Below are 12,335 nucleotides of genomic sequence, written 5' to 3' on the forward strand. Positions count from 1 at the left end.
ACAGTCGGAGGGGCCCCAAAGAGAGGGAGCGCCGCTCAGCCGGCCCCGCCCCCGGCGCGCTTCCGGGTGGGACCACGTGACTCCCCCCACGTGACCGCCCTGCCCGGCGCCTCTGTGGGCGGTGCCGTGGGCCCGGGTGGGCTGCTCCGCGCTGGGAGCGCCGGCCCCTGCCCAGCCTGGCCACCTGCCGGTTGTCGCTGAGCAGGGCGCCCAGGCTCCAGGGATTGGGGGCCTCGCCCACAGCCCTCAGTGCTGCGTCCCGCGCTGTGCTAGGCCCTCCCCCTGGCCCCAGTCCCAGCGAGGCCCCGTGGAGGCCCTGGGAACATCCCCGTTGGCCTTCATTTCACACCAGCGGAAACGGAGGCCTAACGATAACAACGTGCCGAGGGGCCCAGTTTGGGTGAGAACCAGGTCCCCTGGCTCCAGGCTGGTCCTTTCCCACGGACTGGCTTTACTTGTGGGCTGCGCTTCCGCTCCCGGGCAAGAGCCGCTGGTTCCCCGGCCTCCAGGGGAGGGACAGCCTGCAGGAGGGCCCAGCTGCGCCCCCCCAGTGCCAACCCCGGAATTTCTTAGTCCATTGCGGGGAGGGGATTTCACATTAGGGGCTTGGTTTTGAACCCGAGTTCGCAAGATTTTCTTAAGTTGTGTGTGTACTTGTAGTGGCTGAAGGTGGGGAGAGCTGATGAAGGTTATGGAAGGGACTACATCCCCACCCAAGTCGCCCCTCAGTGTCCTGGAGTCTCCGAGGAGCTCTGAGCGCAGCCATTAGGGGATGACTTTGAGGGACTGTGTAGGATACAGCAGATAGGGCACATCCCCTCTTCCCCTCCCCGCCAAAGGCAGGGGCCAGGAATTAATGCCTCCTCCCCTTCCTCCCTTCACTGCCCATCCCTGGCGGCCCACCTTAGGGCCCAAACTCCCCATCTATATATAGCACAGAGCCCCATCGCAGGCATCTGTCTCCTGTCCGTAGTTGAGGTCTTCGGGCTGTGCACTCTTTATTCTGTTATTTCCACTCACCATGCTTCTCTTTTGTGTCAAACTCTTCATTAAGCATGAATTTCAGTGATTGAATACATTTCATCAAGTGGATATGCTGCTATTTATTCCCCACCCCGCTCCTGCTAGTCCATTTCCCATCTGCTTTGTAGGAGGGCTCCAATTTCTGTACATTTTCGCCAAAGCTTGTTGTCGTTTTTAACTTAGCCATCCTCGTGGGTGTGAAGTGGTATCTCGTGATTTTTATTTGTATTTCTCTAATGGCTAATGACATTCATCATCTATTCATGTGCATTGCAGCAATTTATATGTCTTCTTTGGAAAAATGTCTATTCAAATCCGTTGCTCATTTTAAAATTAGGTTAATTCTCTTTTTATTATTAGTTATAAGAGTTCTTTATATATTCCGAATACAAGTCCTTTATTTGATATATGATTTGCAAAAATTTTCTCCCATTATGTTTTTTTTTTAAATCTTTATTGTTGAAAGTATTACATATGTACCCTTTTTCCCCCCATTGACCTCTTCTAACCTGCCCCCACCTCCCGCCCCAGGCCTTCACCACCCTATTGTCTCTGTCCATGGCCTATGAATAGATGCATACAAGCTCTTTGGTTGATCTCTTCCCACCCACTCACCCACCCCCACCTTCCCTCTGAGATTCTTCAGTCTGTTCCATGCTTCTATGTCTCTGGATCTATTTTGTTCATCAGTTTATTTTGTTCATTAGATTTCACATATGAGTGAGATCACGTGATACTTGTCTTTCTCTGACTGGCTTATTTCGCTTAGCATGATACTCTCCTGGTCTCTCCATGCTGTCTCAAAGGGTAAGAGATCCTTCTTTTTTACTGCTGCATAGTATTGCATGGTATATATGTACCACAGCTTTTTTATCCACTCATCTACTGATGGGCACTTGGGCTGTTTCCAGATTTTAGCTATTGTAAATTGTGCTTATGAGCATAAATTCTTTCTGATTGGTATTTTGGGGTTTCTTAGGATATATTCCTAGGAGTGGGATCAAATGGCAGTTCCATATTTAATTTTTTGAGGAAACTCCATACTGTTTTCCATAATGGGTGCACCAGTCTGCATTCCCACCGGCCGTGTACTAGGATTCCCTTTTCTCCACATCCTCGCCAGCACTTGTCATTTGTTGATTTGTTGATGGTAGCAATTCTGACAGATGTGAGGTGCTACCTCATTATTGTTTCAATTTTCATCTCTCTGTTGATCAGTGACTTTGAGCATTTTTTCATATGTCTCTTGGCCATCTGTATGTCCATTTTGGAGAAGTGTCTATTTAATCCTTTGCCTATTTTTTAATTGGATTGTTTGTCTTCCTTTTGTTAAGTTGTATGAGTTCCTTATATATTTTGGATATTAACCCTTTATCAGATGTACCATTGCCAAATATGTTTTCCTTTTTCATTTTGTTGATGGTTTCTTTTGCTTTGCAGGAGCTTTTTATTTTAATGTAGTCCCATTTGTTTCTTTTCTCCTTAGTTTCCTTTGCCTTAGGACAGGGGTACTCAAACTTTTTAAACAGGGGGCCAGTTCACTGTCCCTCAGACCGTTGGAGGGTCGGACTATAGTTTAAAAATAACTATGAACAAATTCCTATGTACACTGCACATATCTTATTTTGAAGTAAAAAAACAAAACGGCAAAAACACCCGCATGTGGCCTGCGGGCCGTAGTTTGAGGATGCCTGCCTTAGGAGATGTATCCGCACACATATTGCTATGAGAGATGTTTGAGATTTTGCTGCCTAGATTTCTTCTAGGATTTTTATGGTTTCACAACTTACATTTAAGTCTTTTATCCATTTTGAATTTATTCTTATATATGGTATAAGTTGACGATCTAATTTCATTTTTTTGCATGTGTCTGTCCAATTTCCCCCAACATCATTTATTAAAGAGACTGCCTTGATCCCATTGTATGCTCTTGCCTCCTTTGTCAAATATTGAGCGTAATGGCTTGGGTCGATTTATGGGGTCTCTGTTCTATTCCATTGATCTATATTCCTGTTCTTGTGCCAGTACCAGGCTGTTTTGATTACAGTGGGTTTGTAGTATAACTTGATATCTGGTATTATGATCCCTCCAACTTTGTTCTTCTTTTTCAAGATTGCTGCGGCTATTAGGGGTCTTTTTTGGTTCCATATAAATTTTTGGAGTATTTGTTCTAGATCTGTGAACCATTATGTGTTTTGTCTTTTTACTTATCACTTGTTGCACAAATGTTTTCAATTTTTATGTAATCCAATTTATCTATTTGTAATTATGTGCAGGTTTTTGTGTCAACTTAAGTTTTTATTTCACTTGGATAAACACCTAGGAGTGGGATGGTGGACTGTATGTAAAGTGTATGTTTAAGTTTATGTTAAGCTGTTGAATTGTTTTCCAAAATGCATGCACCATTTTATATCCCCTCTACAATACTGAGAGTTTTAGTTGCTTTGTAGTCTCCTTAGCATTTGATATTGCCTTTTTCTAATTTTAGCCATTCTAGTAGGTATGTAGTTTTTATGTATGTATCTCCTTGTGGTTTTAATTTCCATTTTTCTAATGACAGATGATGCTGAACTTCTTTTCATGTGCTTGTATGCCTTCTATATCTCTTCTCTGGTAAAGTATTCAAATCATTTGCTCATTTTTTTAAATTGGATTGTCTTGCTCCTTATTAATTATATGATTTCTTTATATATTTGGATACAAATCCTTTAACAGATATCTATTTTGCACTTTTTTTTCAGTCTTATATTTCTGTTTTTTCACTTTCTTCCCAGAGACTTTCAAAGAATAGAAATCTTTGTGCTTTTTTTGTGTACTGTCTAAAAAATCGTTGCTTAAGCCAGGGTCACAAAGAGTTTCTCCTGTGTTTTCTTCTAGAAGTTTTATAATTTTAGGTTTTACCTTTATGTCTATGATCCATTTCAAGTTGATTTTTGTAGATAATGTGAGAGAAGGGTTCATTGTTTTGCATAAAAATATCCATTTTTTTCTAGTTCCATTTGTTGAAAAAATATCCTTTCTCCACTGAATTATTTTGACACATTTATCTCAGATCAGTTGTCCATATATGCATGAATCTATTTCTGGAGTGTCTATTCTGTTCATTAAATTTGTAAGGATTCAGGTCACATTAAGGATTTTATTGATTTTTCTCAATAGCTTTTGGTTTCATCAATTTTCATTTCCCTAATTTCTGTACTGATATTTACTATTTCCTTCCTTCTGTTTACTTTGGTTTTAGTTTGCTTTTCTTTTTAAATAATTTCTTAAGCTAGAAACTGACCTGATTTGAGATCTTTTGTCTTTTCTAACAATGAAGTTTACTGCTATAAAATTCTCTCAAGGTTCTGCTTTATCAGCACCTACAATTTTTGATACATTTTAAATTTTAATTAGTTCAAAATACTTTATATATATTTTTATTTTTTTGACCCATGGGTTATTTAGAAATGTATTATTAATTTTCAAATATTTGGAGGTTTTCAGGATGTCTATAGATTTCTATTTCAAGTCCATCTGGTCAGAGAATATGCTTTGTATGACTTGAAACCTTTTACATTTACGGATGGCCTAGGATATGGTCTATCTTGGAGATGCCCATAGCAATCTTAGAGGTTAAGTGCTGAAGATGGCAGAGAACTCACAGCAGTCTGGATCCCTGAAGGACTACATGGAACAGATCCGCTGCCCACTTTAGTCCCATTACCACCAACTGAATTTCACATGGCCTATGAGCAAGAAATAAATTTCAATTGTGTTAAGCCATTGAGAGTCTGAGGCTTACCTGTTATTGCAGCTATTAGTTAATTTATGAGAGACAATGACATGTAACTTGAATAATACAATTTAATTTCCATTTAGACTACTTGAAGCAAGCTTGTGGGGGAGAGGGGAGAAGGGTAGGGCAGCACACCATGAAATCAAAGATCCCCAGCATGTGTTAGTTCATCAGGCAATCAGTCTTAAGGTCAAGGACAACAGTGACCTCCCTTTCCCCACAGAACACCCTGAGAACAGAAAGTTAGAGTATTCACATTTTATTACTTACAGAACATTACCTCAATATATAAACTACCTCATGAACCCAAGCCTCTGCAATCATCAGGTTCATATAAACCTTAATATATTCTGTTTTCTGGAAGAAAATATTAACACCTGTTAAAAGACCCTGCACAGAGAAGAAACTTTCCCTGGGAGGTGTTCCTGCACTCATTTTGCCAACTTCCAGATCAATAGAACTAAGGTTTCTTTTTGCTTCTTCCAAAAATATAATTTATTACATAACATTTACAACTTAAAAAAGAATCCTAGAAGATTTTTATGAATAATAATTAGAAGAGTAATGTTAGTGATGTCTCTGCTGGGTGCGTGAGACAGTGGGATTTACTCACGAGCTGGTCATTTGGGACCTGTCAGCTCCTCCCAAATGCTCCCACAGCTCCCAGGGGCTGCTCTGGTGTTCAGAAGGAAGTGGGTGCCGAAGCGTTTGATTTGCTCTCTTTTGGTATTTTGGCTTTCTTGTTTTAGAGTGATATTTATGAATACTCCCCATAGGACAATGATTACTGGACTTTTTATTTAGTTTGGGAAGGCGAAGAGAAACTTCCAAACCTCTGGGTGGTGGACGGCGGAGGAGCAGGGCTAGTAGAGGCAGCATGCGTGGGTGCTAACTGGCTCTGCCACTCACCTTCAAGACTTTGAATATCAAGACTCCTCACTTGTGGTGGGTAGTAGTGGTGGGAGTGGCCTTTTAAGTTATTCTACAGAAAAACACAGACGGAGGGGAGCAGACCAGGAGGGCCACTGGTGGGCCAAGATGAGCCTGGATTCAAAATTCTATAGCCAAGGCTGGTCATAGCCCGACTCACTACTCATCAGAGTTGTTAGCTGGCTACCCCAAACCCGAGATCAACCGTCCTGGGTGAAGGCACTACTAGAGTTGCCTGTAGACACACACAGGATGTTAAGAAAGCTAGCTGTGGGCAAAATAGAGATGAGAAAAAGTTGGCCGTAACCAGTCCAATAAGAGAGAAAGGAAGTACAATGCAATGAGAGTAGGCTTTGGAATCCAACAGATCTGGGTTCAAGTCCCAGTCCTGCCCTCTGCTTATCTAGATGGCCTTGGATGGATTACTTCCCTGGTCCTCCCCAAATACTCACTGCCCAGGACTGGGATAGAAAGGCAGTTACAGGAGCCTTTGTGTTCCTGTTAGTGGAACCGAGAGGGAGTGATTGTAATGTTCTAGTTGTTTGGGCCTTATAATGACTGCTTCTCTTTGAGAACCCTTACTATCTTATTTTTAATTCTGGTTCATCTTACGAAAAGATTGCAAACATTTCTACAAGTAAAACTAAATTCCCTCTCAGTACAGCAGATTTTCCTGGGCTCCGAGTTGAGGACAGAGTGGCTGGCAGAGGTGAGGCTGTGGGACTGGAGAGTAAGAAGTGAGCAATTGGCAGTGTCCAGGCTGGGGCAGTGGTGTGAGGTTGGGAAGAAGGGGAAGTAGAGGAAGCCATGCTCCATAAATGTTTATGCCCTTTCTTCCCTTGCCTTTTCCAAGCCATATCTCTGTTATTTTTGGTTGCTCTATTGACATTTCAAATGTTTAAAGTCCTTCCCTGTTACAACATTTTTATCCACCTGGTTGGCCTTTGCTTCTGCAGAGATTAAACACTGATCTTTTGTTTTCAGAAATAAAGCTCTGAGTGGATTCCCAAGGTGAATTGTACAGCTGCATCCATCCCAAACACATGGGCCTGGAGTGCAGGGGTCCTCCCACTGCCTCACCCCAGGAGGCTGCAGATTCTACCACCAACCTCTGACCTGCCTGCCTGGGTAGAGGCTGGGGCTGCAAAGGGAAAGTGAGCCTCAGAATTATGGTTCTGGGAGTCCCAGGCTGTGCCTCACTGTTGCCCAGTCTGGTATTTTCAAGCTTTTCTCCATTTGGAGATAATGCCAACATCCCGCAGCTGCAGCGTTTTCAGGGCACTAGAGTAACTGGGACACTCTTTCCAAATAACAATGAGAATTTGTTCTGAGCCTTTGCGATAAGAAAGGAGAAAGAAAATCATTCCTAGAGGCAGAAGGAGCATAAAATCATCTCTACAAGACAGACTTTTCATTACCTATTATCAGGCTTTCAAATAAGCACTTTGGAAGCCCATTCTTTGATTTAAAATAAATGGTTCTTAAGTCTCAGGTTATCTCAGCCATGTCTTGTTTTAGGAGGAAATATCTGATCGGGGGGGTCGCGGGGCCCAACCTGGCAAGCTGTTCAATGATGTGGATGGTGGTGCTGAATTCTGCCACAGGCTGTCTTTTGTGGGAAGTGTGATAGGGGAATTCATTAGAAGGAGGCATCCCCCCTGATTTAGTCATCACCCCCACACTGAAATGAAAAACCCAGGATAGATGCTGTGTTTTAAAATCTCTATGGGATGTGATTTTATATTGAGTTTCTTGGTTTTCTTTGAACAATGCAAATACTTCTTCTGTGATTCAGTTGCAAAGTTAGAATTGCAGGACTCCAGAAATAAATCTCAGTGATCTTCTCTCTCTTTTAATTAACTAGAAAAGCAAAACCTCTTAGGAGCCACATTAAATACACAGAGAAAGACAGAAGAAGCAGGAACTGCCTATATTCCCCACACGTAGAGGCTGAGTGAAGAATCAGCACTTATAGAAGTGCACTCAATGGAGCTTTGGGGGTCCTAGCTGGGCTGAATTAACAGAACCTAGAAGAGGTGAAGGGGTGAGTCTGTGAACTGGGCAGCCACTGAGCTTGGTGGTTAAATGAACAAACTCTTGATTATTCTGAGCTCAGCAAACCATTGCTCTGGGTGACCTGGGAAAGCTCTGGACCCTGCATGACTTACAGGAAAAACAGGGGCTACTGTGTCTGTAAAGCAAACTAGCCCAGGGCCTGCCTGCAGGGGCCTCAGGCAGCTCTGGTTGTTATCAGGGGCCCTGCCCCTCTGCCTGCACCTGGTGTATAGAAGGGAATCTGAGATCTGCATAAAATTCTAAGTTTGGGGGAACAACCGTTTGGTCTCTCATTTCTCCTTTTCGCTCTCTTCCTCACTTGGGGCTGTCTGTCACTTCTTTCCCCTCCTTTCTCTCTCCACGCTCTCAGAGCTGAAGCTTCAGGGGGAGGTACCTGTTTCCAGAGAAGAGGGACCCTCTGAGTTACCCCAAGGCTGCATGTCAGGGTCCAGCCTTCCTCTTCCCAGCTGCTTCTAGGCTGAACTCCCCGCTGACTGGGCCCAGCTCATTCCTGTCTCCCCTCTTGTTGCACCTCCTGTGTGCTGTTCCTTCTGCACCTAATAATAAGCCTGCCAAAACCACACCCACTCTTCCTTACACAGAAGATGAGCCTGTCAGCTTCCCTCTCCCAACTCCAGTTCTTCAAGCTGAGAACCCTCCACCCCTCTCCAGGTTCATCCTCCTCCTGTCTCTCACCTACCGCTCACGCTGCAGACTTGGCCATCGTCCTTACTTAACTCCTTGGCATCTTGGGCAGTTTCCCTGGCCTCTGGCCTCAGCGACCCTGCTTCTCCCCTCCATTCCTAGCCTTTCACAGTTCACTCCCCTAGTTGGAACCCTGTGACATTGACAAATATCTCCTCCTTTTAAAAGAGCATCATTCACGTCATTTATCCTGAGATAGAAAATCACATCCACAGAAAAGGAAGTAATTTCACCTGTGGATTGTTTGCAAAGACCCCACAGCCCAGACAGAAGGTCCCCATGATGAACTTCAACTCACTCCACTTGCTCCTGTCCATTTGGGAGCTTCCCACTGACCATCCCAGTTTCCCCATTAGTCCTGCGCTGGATCCCGCCTTCCCCGGAATGGCTAACCGAAAGCTGTGTTCGTGGCTCAGAGAGCTGGTCTGGGACAAGAGGGACCTGGTGACCAGATTGGATTTCTGCCTAGTAAATGCACTGAGAGGCACACAGCTAATGAAGAGGCAGGAAGATTAGAGTCAGTGGTATCTTATGGCGAGAACCTTTGGTTTACACCTCTTTTTTAAATTTTTAATGGTTTGGTCAACCAAACCATTAAGGGCTTATCCTTAGTAAATATTCTTTAGAATTTGAGGCAAGTCTAATCATTTGCTTTGTTCATTTGTTGTTGTTGTTGTGTGTGTGTGTGAGGGTGTACATGTGTGGTGGTGGTTTGGTGTGTGTGTGTGTGTGTGTGTGAGGGTATATAGTACATGTGTGGTGGTGGTTTGGTGTGCGTGTGTGTGAGGGTGTACATGTGTGGTGGTGGTGGTTTGGTGTGAGTGTGTGAGTATGTGTGTGTGGACATGTGTGGTGGTGGTGAGCTGTGTGTGTATTCATGTGTGTGTATGTGTGTGTGGACATGTGTGGTGGTGGTGGTGGTGTGTGTGTGTGTACATGTGTGGTGCTGGTGTGGTGTGTGTGTGTGTACATGTGTGGTGGTGGTGTGTTGTGTGTGTGTGTGGACATGTGTGGTGGTGGTGTGGTGTGTGGACATGTGTGGTGGTGTGTGTGTGGACATGTGTGGTGGTGGTGTGGTGTGTGTGTGTGGACATGTGTGGTGGTGGTGTGGTGTGTGTGTATGTGTGGTGTGTGGACATGTGTGGTGGTGGTGTGTGTGTGTGTGTGGACATGTGTGGTGGTGGTGTGGTGTGTGTGTGTGTGTGTGTGGACATGTGTGGTGGTGGTGTGGTGTGTGTGTGTGGACATGTGCGGTGGTGGTGTGGTGTGTGTGTATGTGTGGACATGTGTGGTGGTGATGTGGTGTGTGTGTGTGGACATGTGTGGTGGTGGTGTGGTGTGTGTGTGTGTGTACATGTGTGGTGGTGGTGTGGTGTGTGTGTGTGTGGACATGTGTGGTGGTGGTGTGTGTGTGTGTGTGTGTGTGTGTGTGTGGACATGTGTGGTGGTGGTGTGGTGTGTGTGTGTGGACATGTGTGGTGGTGGTGTGGTGTGTGTGTGTGTGTACATGTGTGGTGGTGGTGTGGTGTGTGTGTGTGTGGACATGTGTGGTGGTGGTGTGTGTGTGTGTGTGTGGACATGTGTGGTGGTGGTGTGGTGTGTGTGTGTGTGGACATGTGTGGTGGTGGTGTGGTGTGTGTGTGTGTGTGTGTGGACATGTGTGGTGGTGGTGTGGTGTGTGTGTGTGTGGACATGTGTGGTGGTGGTGTGGTGTGTGTATGTGTGGTGGTGGTGTGGTGTACTTTCTCTTTGTACTGAAACTCTCCCTCACAGCCACATGACGGATGATGATTGCTTTTTGTGGTGCCTAATACATTGCTCTCCACTCAATGAATACTGTTACCCGACTCCCATTCCAACCCTGGGGGAATCTGGATTCACAGAGGAATAGAGCCTTCTTAAAAAATCTGGAGCAGGATCGCAATTTTACTTTTGAAGCACTGGCTTCCCAGAGGAATAGCCAGTGATGGATGCCACTGTCAGAAACCCAGATGCACACACTCATACATCAGCCGGGAAACGACACCAAGAGCTCACCCATCAGCCAGGGCTGACTCACCCACTTGCTCCCCTCTGGGAAGAGAGCTCAGAGGAAACCCAGTGCAACAGCAGGGGGCTGACAGAGGAAAGGAGTGTGCTGGGGGGATGGCGTGCTTCCTCTGTGCTGAGACTGGAAGAGGATAGGGCTCTCAAGGCCCACCAGGCTTTTTTCCTTGCTCATCTTCTTCCGAGGGCAGCAGCCACAGGCGAAGGTCTATAGTAACACTGCCGTGTGACCAGGATCCTGGGCAGCTGTTTCATTTGTCCTGGGAGTGTGCTTCAGCTTGGTTTCATGGTACACATACAAGGATACATACAGCTCTACACACATAACTTCAACCTTATAAAGGTACAGGTGACGTCCACATTTTCCTTTGGGGTGGATGTGACCTACCTAGGCTAAGCTCGTGCTACCTTGAGAGAGCAAGTCTATGTGACTTCCAGCAGGATGGGGCAGCAGAGACTGGTTTGTTGCTAAGAAGACTGAAAAATAAGGATACTATTGGGGCGGAAAGGTGGGAAGCAGTCCAGCAGCCTGCTGGCATTTCAGGAATGTGAGGGTGGCTTATCGGTAGCGGCAGGCCAAAGCGTTGACATTCTTTACCACATAAAAGCCCATGGTGACTGGAGGAATGACCAATGTCCGGCCGGCCCGTAGGGGGCGGGGCTTCAACTCTGGGAGGGTCCCATCGTCCACCATCACTAAGGGCTGCCCATTCAGCTGCACTGTCCTGTGGAGAAGAGAAACAGCACGGAATCAATAATGCATTATAAGGGGGCCATCGCCACGAGGCCTGGGCAGCCCCAGACTGCTGCCTGCCTGTGTGATACATGCACAGCTATCACTTACTGACACTTGCGGTGCCCAGGCTTTCACCTAGGGCCTTTATTTTATTAACACATTCAAACATCAGCAACACTCTGAGAAACGAACTGTCATTATTTCCTTTCTACTGACAGTGGTTAAGTGACTTGCCCAAGATCATACAACTTGTAGGTCTGGGAGCCAGGATTTGAATACAGGATGTCTAGTAGTTCCACAGACACATCATTTAGACCAGCGGTCGCCAACCTTTCAGACCTCACGGACCACCAGTGGTTCACGGACCACCGGTTGGTGACTGCTGATTTAGACAAGTGACAAGTCTCTGAGATGCACAAGTTGAAAAGTGTCTGTCTCTCAATAAAATATTATATATATATATATACACACACACACACATATATATATATATATATATATATATATATATATATATATATAGAGAGAGAGAGAGAGAGAGAGAGAGAGAGAGAGAGAGAGGAGAGAGAGAGAAACAGCAATGTGAGAGAGAAACGTCTACTGGGGACCGAACTTGAAATATGTGCCCTGACCAGGAATTGAACTGGCAACCTTTCAATGCACAAGATGATGCTCAACCAACTGAGCCACACTGGCCAGGGCTCATGCTTATAATTTAAAAAATCATAACACTTTAGTTAGACCTGTGGACTTATGCACAGGCTTAAAATGATTTCAGAAATCTTCTATTTAACTAGAATTTCTCATTAATTTGATAGCTTAGAGAACTGACATCATATTACTTGTATAGGGTTCTGAAGAAGGGCAGAGACATAGCTAACAATTCTCCTTTTTCTAATTTAAGAATGAGTTTTCATATCTAACATTTAGCAGATGTTTTCACTTTTAGCAATACAATGAAGTATAAGGTGACAAAAGTAGGCATTTGTGATTAAATTCACCTATCTTGCCTGCCTTTATTCTTCCTGTGCAGCAGCCATCTTCACGCTGAGAGGGAGCCAC

At 44.8% G+C, this 12,335-nt stretch overlaps 1 protein-coding gene and 1 long non-coding RNA gene across 2 annotated transcripts in view; one reads left to right on the forward strand and one right to left on the reverse strand.

Annotated features, from left to right (window-relative positions):
• Window positions 1-129: 129 nt before the first annotated feature.
• LOC114232470 (uncharacterized) lies at window positions 130-4,788 on the forward strand. The gene is made up of 3 exons (XR_003618516.2): window positions 130-400; window positions 3,584-3,636; window positions 4,598-4,788. It is a non-coding gene; the product is annotated as an uncharacterized LOC114232470 (long non-coding RNA).
• Window positions 4,789-10,397: 5,609 nt separating this feature from the next.
• Window positions 10,398-12,335, reverse strand: part of HPSE2 (heparanase 2 (inactive)) — a 538,739-nt gene continuing 536,801 nt past the window's right edge. Inside the window, exon 12 of the mRNA XM_008144163.3 lies at window positions 10,398-11,262. Coding sequence (XP_008142385.1) covers window positions 11,097-11,262 — 166 coding nt within the window. The 3' untranslated portion in view covers window positions 10,398-11,096. The remainder of the gene's footprint in view (window positions 11,263-12,335) is intronic.

This window comes from Eptesicus fuscus, chromosome 17 (genome assembly GCF_027574615.1).
Source record: "Eptesicus fuscus isolate TK198812 chromosome 17, DD_ASM_mEF_20220401, whole genome shotgun sequence".
NCBI lineage: Eukaryota > Metazoa > Chordata > Mammalia > Chiroptera > Vespertilionidae > Eptesicus > Eptesicus fuscus.